This window comes from Salvelinus namaycush, chromosome 18, assembly GCF_016432855.1.
Source record: "Salvelinus namaycush isolate Seneca chromosome 18, SaNama_1.0, whole genome shotgun sequence".
Taxonomy (NCBI): Eukaryota; Metazoa; Chordata; class Actinopteri; order Salmoniformes; family Salmonidae; genus Salvelinus; species Salvelinus namaycush.
In genome coordinates, this window is record NC_052324.1 from 33,760,900 (window position 1) to 33,786,690 (window position 25,791).

The 25,791-nt window shown below is 45.2% G+C and overlaps 1 protein-coding gene across 1 annotated transcript in view; it reads right to left on the minus strand.

Moving 5' to 3' along the window:
- Positions 1-630: 630 nt before the first annotated feature.
- The window catches only part of LOC120062920 (dedicator of cytokinesis protein 8-like), a 55,395-nt gene continuing 30,234 nt past the window's right edge, over positions 631-25,791 (minus strand). The window contains exons 22-45 of the mRNA XM_039012979.1: positions 25,441-25,590; positions 25,147-25,260; positions 24,180-24,335; positions 22,047-22,183; positions 21,658-21,821; positions 19,962-20,113; positions 18,793-18,975; positions 18,536-18,662; positions 18,282-18,366; positions 18,053-18,149; positions 17,641-17,775; positions 17,403-17,555; positions 9,582-9,740; positions 9,312-9,412; positions 8,343-8,535; positions 7,937-8,080; positions 7,690-7,821; positions 7,328-7,462; positions 5,898-5,984; positions 5,423-5,659; positions 5,095-5,238; positions 3,624-3,730; positions 1,701-1,868; positions 631-1,303 (exon numbers count right to left, since the gene is read on the minus strand). Of these exons, the coding sequence (XP_038868907.1) occupies positions 1,252-1,303; positions 1,701-1,868; positions 3,624-3,730; positions 5,095-5,238; positions 5,423-5,659; positions 5,898-5,984; positions 7,328-7,462; positions 7,690-7,821; positions 7,937-8,080; positions 8,343-8,535; positions 9,312-9,412; positions 9,582-9,740; positions 17,403-17,555; positions 17,641-17,775; positions 18,053-18,149; positions 18,282-18,366; positions 18,536-18,662; positions 18,793-18,975; positions 19,962-20,113; positions 21,658-21,821; positions 22,047-22,183; positions 24,180-24,335; positions 25,147-25,260; positions 25,441-25,590 (3,312 nt within the window). The 3' untranslated portion in view covers positions 631-1,251. The remainder of the gene's footprint in view (positions 1,304-1,700; positions 1,869-3,623; positions 3,731-5,094; positions 5,239-5,422; positions 5,660-5,897; positions 5,985-7,327; positions 7,463-7,689; positions 7,822-7,936; positions 8,081-8,342; positions 8,536-9,311; positions 9,413-9,581; positions 9,741-17,402; positions 17,556-17,640; positions 17,776-18,052; positions 18,150-18,281; positions 18,367-18,535; positions 18,663-18,792; positions 18,976-19,961; positions 20,114-21,657; positions 21,822-22,046; positions 22,184-24,179; positions 24,336-25,146; positions 25,261-25,440; positions 25,591-25,791) is intronic.

Sequence of the window (25,791 nt, forward strand, 5' to 3'; positions counted from 1 at the left end):
TTAGAGTGTAACAATGCATAGTTACAACATTAACTACCATGTAATAATCGTGCAATAATGCAACTTAATGCAACGTAAAGTGTTGCCGCAGCCTCAAATTATAGTAAAATTATTATTATTAACATTAGCAATGAAATAGTAACAAAACATGTTTGAGAGAGAAAGGCAGAGGGAGTTGATTTAACTTTTAAACTTTGATTAAGTGTTATCATAGTATAGCCAACTATTAATAGACTACTAATAACATTTAATGGATGCGAATCCTATTCTGTGCCAGTGTCATTCAGGGTAACAAAATATTTTCATATAGTATAACACCAGTATTTTATATTAAAATACAATAACTTTGTTTTGTTGACTGAGACAAAAACAAATCTCAAAGCATGAATGAAATATTTTCATAGATTTTTGCATTTTTTTCAATACAAGGCAGGAGGTTTTTATTTTTAAAAAACTGCAACAAATTTTGTGCTGTACCCGTGGCACATCAAAAATGTGGTATTCAAAATAAAATGTCATTTTTTCGGGGTAGTTCTATTTCTGCCAGTCTAAGCATGGATATTTAACCTTGTGATTATGAAAAATGGGCAAAAAAAATTATCAAATAAAAAAAACACTAGGGTAAATTCATATGAATCACAATAAAAATGAATTATTGGCTTTATTCTTGAATATAACTAATATGGGCATAGGTGACACTCCAATTAACATAAAAAAGCCTTTTAGGGAATTGTAATTGCTGTTTTATTTTTTTGCTACTTTGAAAACCATCTACTAGCATGCCAACAGTTACCAAAGACTTCCAGTCATTGCGCTAACGCTAGTTGGCAGTTAAACTAACGCTAGCTAGCAACTTCCTTCAAGCTGCACACAGAGGCATAAAAATGGTATCCACAAGTTCATTTGACTCTGGGGAAGTAGATAAAGAGCTTCTTTGCCAACATCCTGAAGTATCCCTTAAATGTGGAACTTGTACTCGTCTTTCTCAAACCCACAGTAGTTTGCAGCATCGTTAGGACTAGCAGTAATCATAGAACTCAAGAGAACTAGCAATGTTGTGTTATTGATTCAGATATTATTGTAAGTCCTCCGTGTAATCATGTGTACAGTACTGCTCTTCCATGGTGAATGAGGACTGCTAGCGCCCTTCTGCTCTCCCTCCTCTCTTTGCCACCATTTCTACTTTTACAGCATCCTTTTTTCTCTGGCCTCTGGAGCATTCCCTCAGATAGATAAGTCTGTCTGGCCGTCTCAGGAGTTTTCCTCCAGTGCTCTGCGGAAACTGAGCCGTTTGACGGAATCCCTTTGGATGGGACAGCAGAGAAGATGAGGAGGAGGAGGAGAGAGAGGAGAGGAAACTATTCAATTAGATTTGCATGGGGGCATAGGCAACATGAAAATACAACACAGCAGCTGTCAGATTCTTTCAGATGACATAAGCAAACAGGACTGTTAATAGGGTTAACATGAAACTAAAATTAACATTCTTATTAAACATATTCAGGTATCAGTGGTGTTCCAAATGGAACTATTTTCCCTATATACAGTAGTGCACTACTTTGGACCAGGGGCCATAGTGGTATAGGGAATCGGGTGCCATTTGGGACGTAACCTAAACCTCCTCCGTTTCCAAACATTTCCCCTCACATTTGGGCCCGAATGGACTCAACCCTGCATTGCGCACTTTGATGATCCGTTACCTGTTCTCCAGGCGTGGTTTGATGGGTTTGTAGAGCTCGGGTATTTTCCTCTCCAGCATGGGCCGCAGGTTCTCTCTCAGACGGTTGTAGTTCTTCTTTAACTCCTGCTGGTACTCCTTCTGGTCCAACGTGATCAGGTGCTTGTTCTTCTCCACAGCCTCGCCACACCTACAGAGGAACAGGGGGGGGAAACATAGGACGTGTCCCAAATGGAACCCTATTCCCTATATACAGTAGACCAGGGTCCATAAAGTAGTGCTCTATATACACTGTAGGGAATATGGTACCATTTGGGATATAACCATACTGTGGGCTGTGTCTCAAGTCTTCAATGAGTTCCTCTCCTCACCTTCATCACTCAACACTGACCTGACATTACTTTTCATTCATCTTCATGAGGATGTTCATGCATCCATTTCATTTCCTTATTTTCTTTTCATGGATTCCAGTTCATTTCCTGAACAAACTATGTGACCGACATGGATTTGTCCCCAAATCAGTTCACTTTGGCATTTAATAATTGTTTCACCTTATTAAACAACCTGTGTGTCCACCTGTATTAGATGTTCACTCTTTCTCTGAGCCTTGCTTCCTTTTTTAGTACAGGATTGCTCAAGGAAGGAAAGTGTCTCTTGTAGTACTGTGCTGAGAGTGGCAGGGAGTATAGTGATCCGTGCACAAAAACAGTACCCTGGGGTTGAACCTCATTTCAGAGGACAGGTACGGTACGGGGTCTGGTCTGCCCGCAGTCACAATTACAACATGCATAATGGATGACAGACAAACGAGCCAGAAGGAAATGGAAAGACGAGCCCCCTTTTAATGCAAGTAATATGAAAAATGTAATCTAACAGAATACAGTAAATGCATAGGGACTGCTGAAAAAAAGGGGGCTGGGGAAAAAAAGCATTTCACTCCCCCCCGGAAAACCTCCAATCAGTTGATGTGTTGCTACTAGCTAGCCATCGTCCTTCCAGCCCAAATAGCAGCTTGAGAAGTGGATTATTGGAATATAATGAGCTCGTGCAAACTTGCATGGATTATGGAAGAAAATAAAAGTTTCTGAAATGACGGTAAATATTTGCTGGCCTGCTTGCAGCAATCAACGTAGTTGGAATGTGACATGAGGGTTCTCAAATGAAAGCCACCTTTCGGAGGCAAACGATACGAGACACACATACACACTCGCACTCAGAGACACACTCCCTGGACCAATAACGTTTTTCTGTTCCACGCAGCTGAGTGATATTAAAGGGGAAACAAGTTAATATGCCTGTCCTGTTGTTGTATTAAATCACGTCTAGCTTCCTTCAGTATCACCTAGGAATGTATTTCAGTAATAACACATTACCAAGACAGATGGTGTGGGTGCATACATAGCTGGTTTTTACTGTCAATCGCTTGCTTTTCCATGTCCACCATTTTTTATTATTATAATTTTTATTTATTTAATTAGGCAAATCAGTTAAGAACAAATTCTTATTTACAATGATGGCCTACACTAACCAAACCGGACGACGCTGGGCCAATTGTGGCCGGTTGTGATACAGCCTGGATTTGAACCAGGGTGTCTATAGTGACGCCTCTAGCACTGAGATGCAGTGCCTTAGACCACTGCGCCACTCGGGAGCCCAATAGCACCATGCAACAGTACTAATTCATATGGTGTTCATACTTCAAGCCACCACTAAAACAATTTCAAACCATTAATGACAGAAATATATATTCCACCACAAAATGTACTACTGCCGGCATTGAAAACGAGTGTACACTTTGGGGAAAAGATAGAGAATCGAACTGTACCAAAAACAAGTGTCAGAGCGAGATCAAAAGTGAGAGCAAAGTGTACGTTTGATGTGTTTCTCATCACTGGCTGGTAGGTGTGGATTGCAGTTGCACGGTGGTGTTTGGGTTGGTTCTCACCTCATGATGAACTCTTTGAAACACAGGCGCAGTTTGTTGTGGTGACGGAAGAGCTTGGGGTCTGCTGGGATCTCATTCAGAAAGACCTGGGCCACCTCCAACGGTCCCTACGCGCACGCACACACACAGAGGGAGAGTGTGAAGGATGGAAGGAAGGAAAGGAGGGGAGGAAGATGGTATAAGAAATGAAGAAAGAGTATGAGCATGTGAATGATGAATGCCTCGCTTTCATTAGAGGAAACTTCATTAGAGGAAACTACTTCCTAACTGAATACTCAGTAATGACCTTCATTAGCGGAAACTACTTCCTAACTGAATACTCAGTAATGACCTTCATTAGAGGAAACTACGTGCTAACTGAATACTCAGTAATGACCTTCATTAGAGGAAACTACTTCCTAACTGAATACTCAGTAATGACCTTCATTAGAGGAAACTACTTCCTAACTGAATACTCAGTAATGACCTTCATTAGAGGAAACTACTTCCTAACTGAATACTCAGTAATGAATGCGTTCCAAACAGCCCCCTATTCCATAGATAGTGGACTTCTTTTGACCAGAGCCCATTACATAAGGAATATGGTGCCATATGATACGCAGCCAAAGTGTCCAAAGGCCAGGACATAAGATAGAGATCAGATGAAGGAGACCCTGATTAGCCTGATCGCTGTGTGGCTAATGTCACCACTAACCCTGCCTACAAGCAGCCATTTGGCTCCCATTCATTCCCTCTCTGGGATCGTGTTATCCTAACTTATATTTATCATGAAACCACAGCACGCTCACATGGCCAGGCATTAGAATGCTCATCGTGGTTCATTCGCAAACATATGTGCTAGACTAGGGCCTGGAGAGCCGGACGGACAGAGGGGAGCCATCCCTCTCTACTGATTAGGCCCAGGGCTGTGTTTGTTTATGGACAGCATGAACATTAAGGTTGTGTATACAGTCAGCAGGTGAAAGCAGGGGTTGCTGTCAGAATAGACTATACAAAAGAAGCTGGGGCCTGATGTAACTACATCATGACTTTAGCGTTTAGCCAACGTTTGACTGGAGCTGTAAGCCATCAGATCAAAGGGTTTCAGTGTTTAGCGCAGACATGAAAGAAGAGGTTGTGAATGAAGGTTTTAACAGAATCAGCCGAGGCACTGTACAGACGATGTTATGGTTGAACTGGACTCTTTGATGTATCATGTCTCCCACCTGCTCTTTATCAAGTTACTTACTAACTTCCTAGATTGGATGTTTCCTCAAGGTTAGTGCTGAGGATTCAGGAGAATACAACTCACACCTACGAGATGCACTATGCAATCACTTCAGTTGGCTTTTCACACTTGTTTTTCCTCTTCATTTGATGTGTGGAGTCAATGAGTAACTTTCAAATCAGTAATGCTAATGTTAAAAATGCCAGTTTGTGGGGGGGCATAAAAATATATTTCTTTGAAGTCAGGACAGGTGGCTGGAGGTACCTGGTTGACGGTGGCTCCCACAGAGCCCTGTAGAAGCATCTGGAGCATCTTAGCATCTGGCTGCTCCCTGTGTGTGGCTACCGCTAACTCCCTGGTCTTCTTTTGCATGTCCTCGATGGCCACCTCAATGGGAGTCAGGTCAAACTTGGGAATGGGAGGATGAGAAGGAAGGAGAGGCAAAGAAAGTGAAAAGGTACAAGTTAGATTTGGAAAGATAAAAAAAAAAAAAAATCTGTCTAATTGGTTAAGAGCCATTAACGATCAAAAAGCAAAGATGAACCCAATATTGAAAAGCTGTGTCTAAATAGGCTTTGTTCTACCAGCATACCTCTTCTTTCTGGATGACGTTGATGCGCGTCTTGATGTAGGGGAAGGTGTGCATAGTGGTGAGGATGGTCTTCCTCTTGTACTGCTCGTTGAGCTCACCACGCGGCCGCCCGGCCTTTGTGAAGGGCGTGGTGTACATGAAGCGACGCAAGTTGAAGTTCTTCTCAAAGTTGGTCAGGCGGTCTTTCATCTCATAGTCATCAAAGAAGGGCTCCACGTAGGTGATCTGTATGTAGGCCTGTGGGAGGGAGAGAGAGAGAGAGAGAGAGAGTGAAGGGAGGGGCGGAGAATGAGAGAAAAAGCGGGTGAGGGGATAAAAGTAGAGATGCATCTAGTTGTTTGTGAATGTTCCTCTCAATAATTTGACATTCACAAACAACTAGATGCATCTCTACTTTGATGCGAGTCAGAAGAAAGTGAAAAGGGACACAGCAGGAACACAGGATGGTTTGGTGGTGTACTGTCATATACTGTACCTTGTTAGCATCCAGTTTGCTTCTGTCTATGCCTTTGGAGTCTTTGATCATCTCCAGGGCATCGCCAAAACACTGGCTGTAGAAGTTCTACAACACCAATAGATACAGTACTCATATGAATAGATGCACTACTCCTATGAATAGATGCACTACTCCTATAAATAGATGCACTACTCCTATAAATAGATGCACTACTCCTATAAATAGATGCACTACTCCTATAAATAGATGCACTACTCCTATAAATAGATGCACTACTCCTATAAATAGATGCACTACTCCTATAAATAGATGCACTACTCCTATAAATAGATGCACTACTCCTATAAATAGATGCAGTACTCCTATAAATAGATGCAGTACTCCTATAAATAGATGCAGTACTCCTATAAATAGATGCAGTACTCCTATAAATAGATGCAGTACTCCTATAAATAGATGCAGTACTCCTATAAATAGATGCAGTACTCCTATGAATAGATGCAGTACTCCTATGAATAGATGCAGTACTCCTATGAATAGATGCAGTACTCCTATGAATAGATGGAGTACTCCTATGAATAGATGGAGTACTCCTATGAATAGATGCAGGACTCCTATGAATAGATGCAGGACTCCTATGAATAGATGCAGGACTCCTATGAATAGATGCAGGACTCCTATGAATAGATGCAGGACTCCTATGAATAGCTGCAGTACTCCTATGAATAGCTGCAGTACTCCTATGAATAGCTGCAGTAGTCCTATGAATAGATGCAGTACTCCTATGAATAGATGCAGTACTCCTGTGAAGATGCAGTACTCCTATGAATAGATGCAGTACTCCTATGAATAAATGCAGTACTCCTATAAATAGATGCAGTACTCCTATAAATAGATGCAGTACTCCTATGAATAGATGCAGTACTCCTATGAATAGATGCAGTACTCCTATGAATAGATGGAGTACTCCTATGAATAGATGGAGTACTCCTATGAATAGATGCAGGACTCCTATGAATAGATGCAGGACTCCTATGAATAGATGCAGGACTCCTATGAATAGATGCAGGACTCCTATGAATAGCTGCAGTACTCCTATGAATAGCTGCAGTACTCCTATGAATAGCTGCAGTAGTCCTATGAATAGATGCAGTACTCCTATGAATAGATGCAGTACTCCTGTGAAGATGCAGTACTCCTATGAATAGATGCAGTACTCCTATGAATAAATGCAGTACTCCTATGAATAAATGCAGTACTCCTATGAATAAATGCAGTACTCCTATGAATAAATGCAGTACTCCTATGAATAGATGCAGTACTCGTGAATAGATGCAGTATTCATATGAATAGATGCAGTACTCATATGAATAGATGCAGTTTTTATATCCATGCAGTAAAAGCATGCACCCATGCACGCACAGACACACACGCACTCTCTCAGTTACCTCCAGTCTGTGGGATATCTCTGGCAGGTGGGTGATCCCTGGCTCCTTGTAAACAAACTCCTGTTCGTCCAGGTCTCCAAACTTGGCCCCATAAAAACCCACCCGGAAATATGTACCAAACATCCTCTTATGGCCCTGGGACGACGACAAACACGTGAAAGCGACTCAGCATTGTAACATTATATACAAAAAATAACAATTAACATCCAAGTGAAGGAAATAGGTAGACAGCTTTCCTCCAAATACAGCACATCGATGTCCAATTGTAATTGTAAGCATTTCACTATAATTGTAAGTACTTCATATGTATTGTGACTGTAATCCCTTCATATACAGTAGTCCACGCTGATGTCTGTCTGTACCTTCTGAATGATGTTGTCGAAGGCTCTCTGGAGTTTCTCGTGAGTAGAGACCAGCTCCCGGAAATCTCTGTGAGCCTCCAGAACAGGCATAATGATCTTATACACTTCATTCACTGTCTCATACAGACCACCCTGAAAACACAGCAACAACACACTATTATCACCATTGTTGAGTGTCTTTATGCGAGTGCAGCAGTACCATTATTTAGGATCCGCTTTTGTTTGTTTGTCTGTTTGTGTGTCTTACGTTGCTGAAGAGTTCTGCAGCCTGCTTCAGTAGGCCCACCAAACCACTGGTGGTGAAGTATTGTCCTGAACAGACACCGTCTTCATCTGGGGACAGTATGTCATCTGATACCGCTGACTCCTCCAGCACGTTGGGAGAGATGTTCTATAGAAGCAACCAACCAATCAGACTCATCCGGCATGTTACAAATGGGAATCAATCAATTAATCAATCAGGTATTACTGACAGCTTTGTTTTTCACAAAAAACGAAGTCATGAAGTGATTAAGCAAGACACAGCCAAACAATGAAACATTACATTGAGTATACAGCTCCCCTTTATGGCAACAGTCAACAGACCATAATCAGTAGTGTGTGTGTGTGTGTGTGTGTGTGTGTGTGTGTGTGTGTACAGCCTAGGTACCCACCTGAAAGGTGACACTGCCCACAGGTAGGTATTTGTGGTCCTCCAGCATGCTGAGGTATTCAGCCACCAGGGCTGCAGCATGGACCAGACACATGGCCGACTCGGTAAAACACTTCCTGTTCTTGTGTTTTTCCGCCATGTTCTGCAGCCAGGTCAACCTCAGGTCAGGAGACGTCTGGTAACCCTTCGCTATTCTGGAGACAGAAGGAGGGAGAGGGGGAGTGATGCTGAAATCCAAACCAACCCCAGTACTCAAGCTCTTAGGTACTCCTGTAGATCTGGGACTGTATTCATAAAACTTCTCAGAGAAGAAATGCTGATCTAGGATCAGTTTTCCCTTTAGATTGTAATGAATGTGAGACCTGATCCTAGATTAGACGCTTTGTGTATACGGGTCTTGTAATCAGCTATAATAATGTATTCTCCTTGTATCCTGTTAGGCTGGGAGGTCAGTGAGTGAATGGTTTGGGGTGAGGGAAGCATTTGAGGAGGGCTGGCAGTCAGTTTTAGGTAGCATAATGTAAATTCAATAATTCATAACCTTTTACAGATGCTTGGCTTATGCAGAATGAAAAACAAGAATGTATCTGTAGACATGCAGAATTTAAGCAGATGAGAGTCTGCATTCACACCCACACAAACTCTATGGATTTACATACACAAAAGCCGATCTCTGTCCCAAACTGCTACCACATGGTTTCCATAGTGAGGAACAAACAGAGAAGAAACCAATCCACAAAGAAATGAATAGGAACCAGGAGAAAAACATACACAGAGCCCTACAACAGGAGTGAAGGAGTGAGTGAGTGAGTGAGTGAGTGAGTGAGTGAGTGAGTGAGTGAGTGAGTGAGTGAGTGAGTGAGTGAGTGAGTGAGTGAGTGAGTGAGTGAGTGAGTGAGTGAGTGAGTGAGTGAGTGAGTGAGTGAGTGAGTGAGTGAGTGAGTGAGTGAGTGAGTGAGTGAGTGAGTACCTGTACATGAGGTCCATGAGCATCTCTGGGTCTTCCTGGAACTCTCTCATCTTCACCGTGTCTGACAGGATACTGTTTAAGTTCCTCAGCAGCTCATCCACCTACACGCACACAATAACACTAGGGTTGATATCAACATGTGTTGTGTGTGTGTGTGTGTGTGTGTGTGTGTGTGTGTGTGTGTGTGTGTGTGTGTGTGTGTGTGTGTGTGTGTGTGTGTGTGTGTGTGTGTGTGTGTGTGTGTGTGTGTGTGTGTGTGTGTGTGTGTACCTGTGAGGGCAGCGGTGTGTTCTGCATCTCTGTGTCCTCCTCTGCATAGGCCAGTATGGTGCGTAGGGACCTGCGGAGGTACTCCTCATGGAAGTCCTCGGACTTCCCCACCAGAGAGGCTAGAGACATAGTCACCTGCATCTTCACCCGGGAGAAGTTCTACACAGCACAGAGAGAGGAACAGGGGCATGAGTATCTGGGGTTAGGTGGGACCTAGACTGCGTCCCAAATAGCACCCCATTACATACATAGTGCAGTACCTTTTAAAATGGCCCATCTCTGTAGACAGAGAGGGACCTGTCCTGTGGCCCTCTGTTCATCTCTGTAGAGGGGGATTTGACAAGGAGGAGGCCCATACTCATAATCAGGGCTTGGAGTGGAGGGACACTAACACAGGCTGGCTGTATTCATAAAAAGCTAACTATAAAAAGCATATATTAAAGAATGATATGACATTGCTCAGTCGTGTATTGGCTAATAAAGTAGACTTTACGGTTTTCAATATTCCCCTTTAAGTCGGTCTACTTGTCTAGGTCTGTCTCCCTCTGCCTTATTCTCTGAACCTCTCTTTCTGTCCCTTGCTTTGAATCTCTCTCTTGCTCTGTCTCCTTCTCCCTCTGCCTCCTTCTCTGAATCTCTCTCTCGCTGTCTCTTTCTCTTTCTCTCTGAATATCTCTGTCTCATTCACCCTCTGCCGCTCTCTGAATCTCTCTCTCGCTGTCTCTTTCTCCCGCTCTCTGAATCTCTCTCTGAATCTCTCTCCCCCTCTCCTTCTGCCTCTCTGAATCCCTCTCACTGTCTGTCTCCTTTTCACTACTATCTCTTTCTCCTTATCCTTCTCATGTTCTTTCTCAGTCCAATTGTTGCTGGGGGGGGGGGTCACAGAGTTTCCTCCAGGTAACGGAGGGCTTAGCGCGGACATGGTTGTGTGTATGTGTGTGTGTGTGTGTGTGTGTATAACCCCATCCATCTCTGCCATCATCAGCAAAGCGAGAAATTATCTCCCATTAGCTGAGACATAATCACCTATGGATCATCTCTACGGCCCCATTCTGTTAAACCGAGTGTGGCGCCAGGCCTGATACGTTTTGTGTGTGTGTGTGTGTGTGTGTGTGTGTGTGTGTGTGTGTGTGTGTGTGTGTGTGTGTGTGTGTGTGTGTGTGTGTGTGTGTGTTCCCTGTGCTGGGGTCACTATCACTGAGTGATGGCGTATTCCTTGTTTCTTTCCATCCTTCTCTCTGCCTTTCTCTTACCTACAACCAGATTTCCTTCCAACCTTATGCCGGATAAAAAAAAAAAAGTCAATACAGGCCTGATGGATACAATAAATTTGTCGGTAAATGTTCAAAATGTGGACAAAACAAAATACACTAGACAAGGTGAGTCTTTTTCAGTCTGTAAAATTAACCATGTGTGAAATGGCGGTGGAAACGCTTTGATGTGCAAATCTCTCCCGCACTACCCTCCCTCCCTCCCAACCTACCCCTCCCACCCTACCCCTCCCTCCCCCTCCCTCACCCTACCCCTCACCCTCACCCTACCCCTCCCTCCCTCTCGCCCTACCCCTCCCTCCCACCCTACCCTCCCTCCCTCCCTCCCAACCTACCCCTCCCTCCCTCTCGCCCTACCCTCCCTCCCTCCCTCCCACCCTACCCTCCCTCCCTCCCAACCTACCCCTCCCTCCCTCCCTCCCTCCCACCCTACCCTCCCTCCCTCTCGCCCTACCCCTCCCTCCCTCTCGCCCTACCCCTCCCTCCCACCTTACCTCTCCCTCCCACCCTACCCCTCCCTCCCCCTCACCCTCCCTACCCCTCACCCTACCCCTCACCCTCACCCTACCCCCCTCCCACCCTACCCACCCTAACCCTCCCTCCCTCCCCCTCTCACCCTCCCCCTCCCTCTCTCACCCTACCCCTCCCACCCTACCCCTCCCTCCCTCCCTCACCCTCCCCCTCCCTCTCTCACCCTACCCCTCCCTCCCCCTCCATCTCTCACCTTACCCCTCCCTCTCCCTCCCTCTCTCCCCCTACCCCTCCCTCTCTCCCTCTCACCCTACCCCTCCCTACCCCTCCCTCCCTCTCACCCTACCCCTCCCTCTATCTACATCTCGCTACCTCCCATCCCTTCTCTCCCTCCCTATGGGAAACACATTTACATTGGAAAAGCAACTGAAATAAACAAATCAACAAAAGTGAGAAGAAACAAAATACAATTTTACAGTAAACATTGCACTCATAAAGGTTTCATGAGGATAAAGTATGTTATCAGCTAAAAAACATAACAGATAAATATTGGTTTTATTTACAATGTTGTTTACTCGTTGCCCTGTTTTCATGACAACGGGCCACACATATTGCTGCTGTGATTTGCACATTGTGGTATTTTGTGTAACAGATATGGGAGTAAATCGATGTTTGATTTGTTTTCAAATTCTTTCTGGGTCAGTGTGATCTATAGGAAAAAATATGTGGTCATACCTTTGGCAGGAGGTAAGGAATTGCAGCCCAGTTTTTACCTAATTTTGTGGGCAGTGGGCACATAGACTTTCTTCTCTTGAGAGCCAGGTCTGCCTCTCTCAATAGCAAGGCTATGCTCACTGAGTCTGTACATAGTCAAGAGTCTGTACATAGTTAATTTTGGGTCTGTCACAGTGATCAGGTATTCTGCTACTGTGTATTCTCTGACAGGCCGCCCCCAGGTGGTGAAGGTAGGAAACAACACCTCCACTTCACTGATCCTCAACAGTGGGGCCCCACAAGGATGTGTGCTCAGCCCCCTCCTGTACTCCCTGTTCACCCATGACTGCGTGGCCATGCACGCCTCCAACTCAATCATCAAGTTTGCAGACGACACAACAGTAGTAGGCCTGATTACGAACAACGACGAGACAGCCTACAGGGAGGAGGTGAGGGCCCTCGGAGTGTGGTGCCAGGAAAATAACCTCTCACCAAATGTAAACAAAACTAAGGTGCTGATCGTGGACTTCAGGAAACAGCAGAGGGAGCACCCCCCTATCCACATCGACGGGACCGCAGTGGAGAAGGTGGAAAGCTTCAAGTTCCTCGGCGTACATATCACTGACAAACTGAAATGGTCCACCCACACAGACAGTGTGGTGAAGAAGGCGCAACAATGCCTCTTCAACCTCAAGAGACTGAAGAAATTTGGCTTTTCACCTAAAACCCTCACAAACTTTTACAGATGCACAATTGAGAGCATCTTGTCGAGATGTATCACCGCCTGGTATGGCAACTGCACCACCTGCAACTGCAGGGCTCTCCAGAGGGAAGTGGGGTTTGCCCAACGCATCACTGGGTGCAAGCCACCTGCCCTCCAGGACACCTACAGCACCCGATGTCACAGGAAGGCCAAAAAGATTATCAAGGACAACAACCACCCGAGCCACTGCCTGTTCACCCCTCTATCATCCAGAAGGCGAGGTCAGTACAGGTGCATCAAAGCTGGGATCGAGAAATTGAAAAACAGCTTCTATCAAGGCCATCAGACTGTTAAACAGCCATCACTAGCACAGCGGCCGCTGCACTATATACATACACTTGAAATCACTGGCCACTTTAATAATGGAACATTAGTCACTTTACATATTTTGCATGACTCATCTCATATGTTTATACTGTATTCTATCCTTCTCTACTGTATCTTAGTCTATGCCGCTCTGACATTGCTCATCCAAATATTTATATCTTCTTAATTCCATTCCTTTACTTTAGATTGTGTGTCTTTTTGTGTGTCTGGGCATTGCTTCCTTTTAGGTGGTTGTAGAATTTTACAGCTCTTTTGGGGATTTTTATTAGTCCTAATTCTCCTTTGCATGCATTGTTTGGGGTTTGCGTGGTACATGAAGGATATTTTATCAGAATTCTGCATGCAGTCTCAATTGGGTGTTTGTCCCATTTCGTGAATTATTGTTTGGCGAGTGGACCCCAGACCTCACAACCATTAAGGACAATGGCTTCTATAACTGATTTAAGTACTTTTAGCTAGATCCTAATTGGGATGTCAAGTTTTATGTTCCTTTTGATGGCATAGAATGTGCATTTGTTGTCCTGGCAACTGGACCCATTTTGGAACACAATTATTTTTGTCTTACTGAGATTTAGCGTCATGGCCCAAATCTGACAGAATCTGTGCAGAAGATCTAGGTGCTGCTGTAGGCCCGCCTTGGTTGGGGACAGAAGCAACAGATCATCTGCAAACAGTAGACATTTGACTTCAGAGTGTAGTATGGTGAGTCCGGGTGCTGCAGACTGATCTAGGGCCCTAGCCAATTAATTGATATACAGTTGAAGTCGGAAGTTTACATACACTTAGGTTGGAGTCATTAAAACTCGTTTTTCAACCACTCCACAAATTTCTTGTTAACAAACTATAGTTTTTGCAAGTCGGTTAGGACATCTACTTTGTGCATGACACAAGTCATTTTTCCAACAATTGTTTACAGACAGATTATTTGACTTATTATTCACTGTATCACAATTCCAGTGGGTCAGAAGTTTACATACACTAAGTTGACTGTGCCTTTAAACAGCTTGAAATATTCCAGAAAATGATGTAATCGCTTTAGAAGCTTCTGATATGCTAATTGACATAATTTGAGTGAATTGGAGGTGTACCTGTGGATGTATTTCAATGCCTACCTTCAAACTCAGTGCCTCTTTGCTTGACATCATGGGAAAATCGAAAGAAATCAGCCAAGACCTCCGAAAATAAATTGTAGACCTCCGCAAGTCTGGTTCATCCTTGGGAGCAATTTCCAAACGCCTGAAGGTACCACGTTCATCTGTACAAACAATAGTACGCAAGTATAAACACCATGGGACCACGCAGCCGTCATACCGCTCAGGAAGGAGATGCGTTCTGTCTCCTAGATATGAACGTACTTTGGTGCGAAAAGTGTAAATCAATCTCAGAACAACAGCAAAGGACCTTGTGAAGATGCTGGAGGAAACAGGTACAAAAGTATCTATATCCACAGTAAAACGAGTCCTATATCGACATAACCTTAAAGGCCGCTCAGCAAGAAAGAAGCCACTGCTCCAAAACCGCCATAAAAAAGCCAGACTACGGTTTGCAACTTCACATGGGGACAAAGATCGTACTTTTTGGAGAAATGTCCTCTGGTCTGATGAAACTAAATAGAACTGTTTGGCCATAATGACCATCATTATGTTTGGAGGAAAAAGGGGGAGGCTTGCAAGCCAAAGAACACCATCCCAACCATGAAGCACGGGGATGGCAGCATCATGTTGTGGGGGTGCTTTGCTGCAAGAGGCACTTCACAAAATACATGGCATCATGAGGAAGGAAAATTATGTGGATATATTGAAGCAACATCTCAAGGCATCAGTCAGGAAGTTAAAGCTTGGTCGCAAATGGGTCTTCCAAATGGACAATGACCCCAAGCATACTTACAAAGATGTGGCAAAATGGCTTAAGGACAACAAATTCAAGGTATTGGAGTGGCCATCACAAAGCCCTGACCTCAATCCTATAGAAAATGTGTGTGCAGAACTGAAAAAGCGTGTGCGAGCAAGGATGCCTACAAACCTGACTCAGTTACACCAGCTCTGTCAGGAGGAATGGGCCAAAATTCACCCAACTTATTGTGGAAAGCTTGTGGAAGGCTACCCGAAACATTTGACACAAGTTAAACAATTTAAAGGCAATGCTACCAAATATTAATTGACTGTATGTAAACTTCTGACCCACTGGGAATGTGATGAAAGAAATAAAAGCTTAAATAAATTCTCTCTACTGTATTATTCTTACATTTCACATTCTTAAAATAAAGTGGTGATCCTAACCAAAATTCACTAAAACAGGGAATTTTTTACTTGGATTAAATGTCAGGAATTGTGAAAAACTGAGTTTAAATGTATTTGGCTAAGGTGTATGTAAACTGTTGAAGAGGGTGGGGCTCAAGGTGCTTCCCTGTCTCACCCCACTTCTCTGAGGAAAGAAATATGTGTGTTTATTGCCAATTTTAACTGCACACTTGTTGTTTGTGTACCTTGATTTTATAATATTGTATGTTTTCCCCCAACAATGCTTTCCATCAATTTGTATAGCAGACCCTCATGCCAAATTGAGTCAAAAGCTTTTTTTAAATAAAAAAAGCATGAGAAGACTGCTTTGTTTTGTTTATCTATTAGTGTGTGCAGGGTGTATATGTGGTCTGTCGTACGATATGTTGGTAAGAAGACAATTTGACATTCGCTCAGGACATTGTGTTCACTGAGGAAATGTTGGAGTCTGCAACGCTTACTTACAAGCCCTTAACCAACAATGCAGTTCAAGGAATAGAGTTAAGAAAATATTAAAAATTAAAAATAAAATCAGTATCACAAAATAAAGATAATGAGGCTATATACAGAGGGGTTACGGGTACCGAGTCAATGTGTGGGGGTCTACAACTGTTGTATTCGGCGCACGTGACCATGAGGATTTTTCCAAGGTTACTGTCGACGTATATTCCACAGTAATTATTGGGATCAAATGTGTCCACTTTAGTGGATTGTGGTGATCAGACCTTGTTTCCAAATATTGGGGAAGATGCTAGAGCTGAGGATAACATTGAAGAGTTTAAGAATAGCCATTTTGAATTTGTGGTCTGCATATTTTATCATTTAATTTAGTATACCATCAACACTACAGGCCTTTTGATAAAGTAGTCTATAGTACCACTGCCAAGGGATGGGCTGTAGGTGTACCTACCATAGGATTCCCCTCGAAGCCTACCACTGACTATGTACAAACCCAGCATGCGACAGAGCTGAGTTGTGACCCATTTTTGTTGGTTGTTTTGTCATAGTTGTGTCTAGGGAGGCATATATATTTGGAAGGGAATGCAGTCCCCTCCAGGTAGGTGCTTGTCCCTCTGTGTGTGGAGGGTGTGAGGTTACTGTCCAGTTATGGCGCTTAGGTTAGACTAGTACATGTCCCTGGGGATGGAAATGGTTGATCTCCCACTCTAGGATGGAGAAGCTGTCTTCATTAAAGTATGTGGATATAGGTAGCACACAGGAGGACATTTTTCTCTGTTGAGATTATTTCCATTTTAATTTCTAGTCAAATGTAAAATGATTCTGTTTTGCTTAATTTAATTGAGTGGATTAGGTCTGATGTAGCCTGAGCACATGTGTGATTTTCAAGTTGTCGAGGTTGGGGACATGGAAGGGTCAGGAGGCTTGGTTTGACCTGGAGGGACCTATATGAGTTGTGGCCATGGTTGGTTTAGGAGGGTGTTGACTGGTCGGTTTGGGAGGGTGTTGGCTGGTCGGTTTGGGAGGGTGTTGGCTGGTCGGTTTGGGAGGGTGTTGGCTGGTCGGTTTGGGAGGGTGTTGGCTGGTCGGGGTGGGAGGGTGTTGGCTGGTCGGTTTGGGAGGGTGTTGGCTGGTCGGGATGGGTGGGTGTTGGCTGGTCGGGATGGGAGGGTTTTGGCTGGTCGGGATGGGAGGGTGTTGGCTGGTCGGGATGGGAGGGTGTTGGCTGGTCGGGATGGGAGGGTGTTGGCTGGTCGGGGTGGGAGGGTGTTGGCTGGTTGGGGTGGGGAGGTGCCTGGTGGTGCCTCTCTCTCACTCGTACTGTCATTACTTACAGAAAGGCAGGGACACAGGGGTAGACAGGGACATATCTCCCTGTTCACTTCTAACTACCCAGAAACACATCACTCAGCAACTTTCTCCACTGAGCTCAAAATAGACATGGAAACGACTGGGTGGTAGAGGAAAAAGGATGAGACGGAATCTGTCTATGTGTGTGTGTGTGTGTGTGTGTGTGTGTGTGTGTGTGTGTGCTCACATTGGCTGAGCTGAAGCTGTATCTCATGATGAGGTATAGGGTAGCGCAGGCCTGGCTTCTATTTCCATCCACAGGACTGCTACAGTGCTGGAGCACCTTCTGACACAGGTCTGCACACTGCTCGGCTTCCTCTTCAAACAACAGGTCACCAAACTATAACACACACAATACTGTCAGTACACGCACACACATCCATACACACACAATACTGTCAGTATATATTGTATATAGACAGTACCTTGACGACGAGTGCTCGCAGTGTGCTGAAGCAGTGAGACAGGAAGGTTGTACTCTGGTTGCAAGTGAGACAGTGTAGCAACACCCTCAACACACCACCCACAACACTGTCCTTACAGTCAGCCAATGGAACAGCCTGTATGGAAGACAGTCATGACAACCAATCACAAGGGAGAGAGAGAATAATGTCAGCCAATGGGACTAGAGAGGACACTATGATGTTGGCTGTGTTCAAGAGAGTATCAATTTCGTGATGCGTTGTGGGTAAATGCTGACAGACTGATCTACAAACAATCAGTAGTTATTGCAGATGCAAGGTGATTTGTAGAACAGTCAGTCTGCAGTCAATCTCAAACACGGAGAGAAGAAAGAAGTAGAGGTAGATTGAAAACATAAGGAGAAAGATGTTGGACCTGTACTATGGTCTCCAGTAGGTCCAGGACTATGAGGTTGGACTCGGTAGCCAGATTCCCACTGATCAGAGCCTCCTGGTCTAGCTCTGCTTTGGTTCTGAGGGAAACCGGAGAGGGGGTTCTCTTCACTAGTTTCTTCCAAATGTATTGTCTGACAATGTATCTTCTTCCATACCAGGAGAGATATGTAATGAATGAATTGCATTTGTACTCAGTGCGTGTAACTCACTTGTCGTGTTTGTCATTGGTCTGCCTCCACTGTGTCAGGTCTTTTCTCCAGCGCAGGTTCACTCTCTGACCTGCACGGTCACTTCCTGTCAGGGTCAAAGGTCAGGGATAAAGGGGCTGGCAGGCACTTGTCCAATCAAAAAGCAGCTTAGGAGTACCATTGTTCCCTTTTCAGCTACTCAGAACTGCTTTTCAGGAGATATACTTCTAAGTCGTGTACTGTGCATGTAGCTACTCTTCATCAATCAGACTGACCTCCAGCCCGTCGCATCATTTCCCCCCGGGCTCCGATGCCCCTCAGTAGGGAGTCTTCCAGCTGCATCTTGGCCTGCTGGGACTTCTGTAAGGCCTGCGTGCTCACCTTATCACTGCTCCGCTTCCCCTGCACAACACACACACACAATGCGTGAAGGCATGCACGCACAAACACAGTAAGAATAACACACACATTTACATCCTACTTACAGACATGAATTAGGCATATACTCCATGCAGGGCGCAGATACACTTACCCTGTACTCAAAGCAGGAAACACAGATGGTGAGTAGTTCTAGCAGTCTGTTGAGCTGTGCTGAGGGCATGTCTACAGTCCAGCGCTGGATCAGACTCCTCTCAGCGTTCTTCATTACCCACAGGAAACACAGCAGCAGGTTACGGCTGGTCTCTGCCGACAGGGTGGCCACTGCCTTAGCAGACTGCTACAGAGGAGAGAGACAGAGATATACTGTATACTTTAGAGTGGACAGAGATATACTGTAGTATAATGTTGTTTATGGGTTCTTGTATTTTATTGGAATCCCAATTAGCCGCTGCCAAGGCTCTCCACAGGTGCTACATGTAATTCAGAGGTTGAGTTTGATGAATATTCCATACAGACCAGTGATTGATGTCTACCATTGAGTAACACTATTACACAGAGTTGATTGGGACCTCTGATGAAGACAACCATTAAACTCCTACTGATTCCATAGATGCTATTACTCAAATGGCAGGCTTAAGACCTCGACTTGAGTTCAATGTCAATATGTTAAACACTTTTCAAAACTGTAAAAAAAAAAAAATAACTACAGTTTGCATTGTGTATAGGGCATACATCCATCTAGCACAGACGAAGTATAATAGGAGAGACAGATGGAGGGTGTTCTGTGGCTGTGTGGTTGCCGTGGCTACATTTGATGGATGTGTGTGTCTCTCAGCACAGCCCAGTTCACTTATGATGATAATGCCTGTCCATAAAGCATCTCCCGGTGTGTGTGTGTGTGTGTGTGTGTGTGTGTGTGTGTGTGTGTGTGTGTGTGTGTGTGTGTGTGTGTGTGTGTGTGTGTGAGTGAGTGAGAGAGATAGATAGAGAAAGAGAGCTGGCATCTCATAATGGATGGTGTGTGTGTGTGTGCTTCCGACAGCTCATCAGTCTACCTCACAGCAGCACACCTGCTACACCACCGCCCCCTTGTGGATGCGTGCACACACACACACACACACACACACACCTTTATCACTACTAGTCACAAAACTACAGAGCAAGGAATTTACTACTCTAATTGAAATTGTGAATTAATCATTTTAAAAAGCTAACTTAATCCAGGTCTGATGGAGGAACCCAAACATACAGTATGTGCTTGGAGGTGAAAGAAGAGAGTCCTACTGATACAAAACCATGGCAACATTCCTATAGCCTTACCACAGACGCCATGGAAGCCAGGGCATTCCTCGCCAAGGTGTTGAAGGGATTGCCGGCGATTGCCATAGCAATAGACTGATTAATGGGCGGGATGTTGTCGGGGTCTTCGTCTGACCCTCCAGTCTTGCTCTTCCCTCCGCGAGCCTCGGACACTACGGAGACACACAAGTGTCAAATACAAAAAAAAGACGTATTTTCAACTTTTATTTACACAGATTAGAAGTTACTAAGGAGATACAGAGGTAGAAAGGGGAGCACGTTTGAAGGGGAGACTATGGTGGGGAGTCACATATTTGTTGAGAGCAAAGAATTTTTTGGTATTTTATTAGGATCCCCATTAGCTGTTGCAAAAGCAGCAGCTACTCTTCCTGGGGTTCCACACAAAACATGAAACATAATACAGAATGACATAATACAGAACATCAATAGACAAGAACAGCTCAACGACAGAGCTACATAAAAAAAATTTAAAGGCACACGTAGCCTACATCTCAATACATACACACAAACTATCTAGGTCAAATAGGGGAGAGGTGTTGTGTCGCGAGGTGTTGCTTTATCTGTTTTTTGAAACCAGGTTTGTTGTTAATTTGAGCAATATGAGATGGAATGTAGTTCCATGCAATAAGGGCTCCATATAATACTGTACACTTTCTTGAATATGTTCTGGATTTGGGGACTGTGAAAAGACCCCTGATGGCATGTCTGGTGGGATAAGTGTGTGTGTCAGATCTGTGTGTAAGTTGACTACGCAAACAATTTGGGATTTAACACATTAATGTTTCTTATAAAAATTAGAAGTGATGCAGTCGGTCTCTCCTCAACTCTGAGCCAAGAGAGACTGGCATGCATAGTATTTATATCAGCCCTCTGATTACAATTAAGAGCAAAACGTGCCGCTCTGTTCTGGGCCAGCTGCAGCTTAACTAGGTCTTTCCTTGCAGCACTGGACCACACTACTGGACAATAATCAAGATTAGACAAAACTAGAGCCTGAAGGACTTGCTTTTTGGAGTGTGGTGTCAAAAAAGCAGAGCATCTCTTTATTACGGCTAGACCTCTCCCCATCTTTACAACCATGGAATCTATATGTTTTGACCATGACAGTTTACAATCTAAGGTAATGTCAAGTAATTTAGTCTCCTCAACTTGATCAACAGCCACACCATTCATTACCAGATTCAGCTGAGGTCTAGAACTTAGGGAATGATTTGTACCAAATACAATGCTCTTAGTTTTAGAGATGTTCAGAACCAGTTTATTACCGGCCACCCATTCCAAAACATGCTGCAACTTTTTGTTAAGGGTTTCAGTGACTTCATTAGGTGTGTTTACTGATGCATACATGGTTGAATCATCAGCATACATGGACACACATGCTTTGTTTAATGCTACTGGCAGGTCATTGGTAAAAATAGAAAAGAGTAGAGGGCCTAGAGAGCTGCCCTGCAGTACACCACACTTTACATGTTTGACATTAGAGAAGCTTCCATTAAAGATAACCCTCTGAGTTCTATTAGATAGATAGCGCTGAATCCATGATTGTTACCACTCAGCCACGGCTCTGCACCAAACGCTCTCTAAACACAGTTCACATCAACCCAGTTCCAAACCAATCAACCAACTCCTTAGACTCTACATTAAGTCCCAATGGGTAGGGTATAGGTGTGGATATGGGATGTGGCCAGGCCAGTACCTGTGAAGTCCAGGTAGTTGATGGAGTCAATGATGATGCCCACCAGGGGGAGGTAGAGAGTGGCCACCTTGGCCCGGACGTCAGGACGGGTACAGCGCTGGTCCAGGTCATGGGCACACAGCAGACTGTAGGTGGCGTTGATGGCCTTCCTCTGGACCTTACCCCTACACACATACACACAATCTTATAAGCACACACAATCTCATAAGCACACACACATATTTTTGTTTGTGTCAGTGTATAGTTGACAGACCCCTCACACTCCATGTCACAGACTCCTGAGATAGTGGGCAGTGAGGTGTTGTGTGTGTGTGTGTGTGTGTGTGTGTGTGTGTGTGTGTGTGTGTGTGTGTGTGTGTGTGTGTGTGTGTGTGTGTGTGTGTACCAACCCCTCTGACTCCATGTCCAGTGCAGCGCTGAGCTCAGTGAGCAGTAGACCAGCGAGGTAGTGCTGCTGTTTAAACTCCTGGGACAGCTCAAACAGCCCCAGGATCCTCTGCTCCTGGAAACTACACGAACTGGAGCTCTGCAGAGAGAGAGAGAGAGAGAGAGAGAGAGATACGGGGGAGGAGAGAGAGAGAGAGATACGGGGGAGGAGAGAGAGAGAGAGAGAGATACGGGGGAGGAGAGAGAGAGAGAGAGAGAGAGAGAGAGAGAGATACGGGGGAGGAGAGAGAGAGAGAGAGAGAGAGAGAGAGAGAGATACGAGAGAGAGATACGGGGGAGGAGAGAGAGAGAGAGAGAGAGAGAGAGAGAGAGAGAGAGATACGGGGGAGGAGAGAGAGAGAGAGAGAGAGAGAGAGAGAGAGAGATACGGGGGAGGAGAGAGAGAGAGAGAGAGATACGGGGGAGGAGAGAGAGAGAGAGAGAGAGAGAGAGAGAGAGAGAGAGAGAGAGAGAGAGAGAGAGAGAGAGAGAGAGAGAGAGATACGGTGGAGGAGAGAGAGAGAGAGAGAGAGAGAGAGAGAGAGAGAGAGATACGGGGGAGGAGAGAGAGAGAGAGAGAGAGATACGGGGGAGGAGAGAGAGAGAGAGAGAGAGAGAGAGAGATACGGGGGAGGAGAGAGAGAGAGAGAGAGATACGGGGGAGGAGAGAGAGAGAGAGAGATACGGGGGAGGAGAGAGAGAGAGAGAGATACGGGGGAGGAGAGAGAGAGAGAGATACGGGGGAGGAGAGAGAGAGAGAGAGATACGGGGGAGGAGAGAGAGAGAGAGAGAGATACGGGGGGGGAGAGAGAGAGAGAGAGAGAGAGATACGGGGGAGGAGAGAGAGAGAGAAAGAGATACGGGGAGGAGAGAGAGAGAGAGAGATACGGGGGAGGAGAGAGAGATACGGGGGAGGAGAGAGAGAGAGAGATACGGGGGAGGAGAGAGAGAGAGAGAGAGAGAGAGAGAGAGAGAGAGAGAGAGAGAGAGAGAGAGAGAGAGAGAGAGAGAGAGAGAGATATGGGGGAGGAGAGAGAGAGAGAGAGATATACGGGGGAGGAGAGAGAGAGAGAGATACGGGGGAGGAGAGAGAGAGAGAGAGATACGGGGGAGAAGAGAGAGAGAGATACGGGGGAGGAGAGAGAGAGAGATACGGGGGAGGAGAGAGAGAGATACGGGGGAGGAGAGAGAGAGAGATACGGGGGAAGAGAGAGAGATACGGGGGAGGAGAGAGAGATACGGGGGAGGAGAGAGAGAGAGAGAGAGATACGGGGGAGGAGAGAGAGAGAGAGATACGGGGGAGGAGAGAGAGAGAGAGATACGGGGGAGGAGAGAGAGAAGAGAGAGATACGGGGAGGAGGGAGAGAAGAGAGAGAGGGAGAGACGGAAGAGAAGAGAGAGAGAGATACGGGGAGGAGAGAGAGAGATACGGGAGAGGAGAGAGATACGGGAGAGGAGAGAGAGATACGGGAGAGGAGAGAGATACGGGAGAGGAGAGAGAGAAGAGAGAGAGACGGTGAAGAGAAAGGGAGACGGGTGAGAGAGAGAGACGGAGGAGAGAGAGAGAGAGATGGAGGAGAGAGAGAGAGAGATACGGGGGAGGAGAGAGGGAGAGAGAGAGAGAGATACGGGGGAGGAGAGAGAGAAGAGAGAGATACGGGGAGGAGGGAGAGAAGAAAGAGAGGGAGAGACGGAAGAGAAGAGAGAGAGATACGGGGAGGAGAGAGAGAGATACGGGAGAGGAGAGAGATACGGGAGAGGAGAGAGAGATACGGGAGAGGAGAGAGAGATACGGGAGAGGAGAGAGAGAAGAGAGAGAGACGGTGAAGAGAAGGGGAGACGGGTGAGAGAGAGAGACGGAGGAGAGAGAGAGAGAGAGATGGAGGAGAGAAAGGGAGACAGGTGAGAGAGAGAGAAAGAGAGAGACGGGTGAGAGTGAAAGAAAGAAAGAGGTTGGAATATAAAAGGAGAGTATTTAAAGCCAGAGAGAGAGAGAACCCACCTTACTTAACCATACTACACTATAACCTACAATCCCAAAGCCAGGTGAGTGCTGGAGACTGGTCAATATGATTCTGACTGACGTGCAAACTGACCTGTGAGGAGATGGATGGGCATGGAGAGACGGGTGCAGAGGCAGGGCTACTGAAGTAAAGGCTGAGGTTGAGGTAGTGCTCGTGACTGCACAGGATACGCAGGAACTCCAATCGCATGCTAATCAGGGTTGGCATGGAAACGGTCTTTGCCGACATCTGGGGGGGGGGATTATCAGATAGGTCAAGGTCAGGCTAGGTTATTGACATGGGCAATGGTCAGAGACAGAGTCTGGAATTGGTCACCTTTTTTGTAATTATGCTGTGCCAACATCCTTTATGTAACTACCATATTTTGTAGCATCTTGTGGTTAGGGTAGTGTATTGTGGTTAGGGTAGTGTATTGTGGTTAGGGTAGTGTGTGGTGGTTAGGGTAGCGTAGCGTATTGTGGTTAGGGTAGCGTATTGTGGTTAGGGTAGCGTATTGTGGTTAGGGTAGCGTATTGTGGTTAGGGTAGCGTATTGTGGTTAGGGTAGTGTATTGTGGTTAGGGTAGTGTATTGTGGTTAGGGTAGTGTGTGGTGGTTAGGGTAGCGTAGCGTATTGTGGTTAGGGTAGCGTATTGTGGTTAGGGTAGCGTATTGTGGTTAGGGTAGTGTATTGTGGTTAGGGTAGTGTATTGTGGTTAGGGTAGCGTAGTGTATTGTGGTTAGGGTAGTGTATTGTGGTTAGGGTAGCGTATTGTGGTTAGGGTAGCGTATTGTGGTTAGGGTAGCGTATTGTGGTTAGGGTAGCGTAGTGTATTGTGGTTAGGGTAGTGTATTGTGGTTAGGGTAGCGTATTGTGGTTAGGGTAGCGTATTGTGGTTAGGGTAGCGTAGTGTATTGTGGTTAGGGTAGTGTATTGTGGTTAGGGTAGCGTATTGTGGTTAGGGTAGCGTATTGTGGTTAGGGTAGCGTATTGTGGTTAGGGTAGCGTATTGTGGTTAGGGTAGCGTATTGTGGTTAGGGTAGTGTATTGTTGTAGTGACCTGGTTGCAGTAGTTTTTGACCAAGATGAAGACAAAGCCTCGGTCCATTAGAGACAGCAGGTCATACAGGAAGAAGGCCAGGCTGATGTTCACCTTCTCTGCCTGCTCCAACTCCTAACAACAACAAAAACAAACAAAAACATTGGATTTCAGTTAAAAACAGCCAATGGTCTCCTTAGAGACATCAGGATAAAAAATAAAAAGGAAACTGCATTAAGTGATGATTTGATAGATTGAGTCTCTGAAAAGGTGTTTGTAAGTTTACTAAAGGCTCATAATGACATCATTACTAACCTTCTGCTGTTTGACCAGGATGGTCCCTATCTCAGCAGTAACCACGGAGACGATGGTTGTGACATCATCTTTGAAGCGGTCTGAGAAGCGGCTCCTGCGAGGGACGTCTTGCTTCTCCAGCTGAGACACATGCTGGGCCATGCTCTTCACCTGGACACACACACACACACACAACTCCATTAAGCTAAAAATGCTAGAGCTTCTTTGCCATTAAAGTAAATAGCCAGTGTAGAAAACATTAAGAACAGCTGCTCTTTCCAAGACAGACTGACCAGGTGAATCCAGGTGAAAGCTATGATCCCTTATTGAAGTCACTTGTTAAATCCACTTCAAATCAGTGTAAATGAAGGG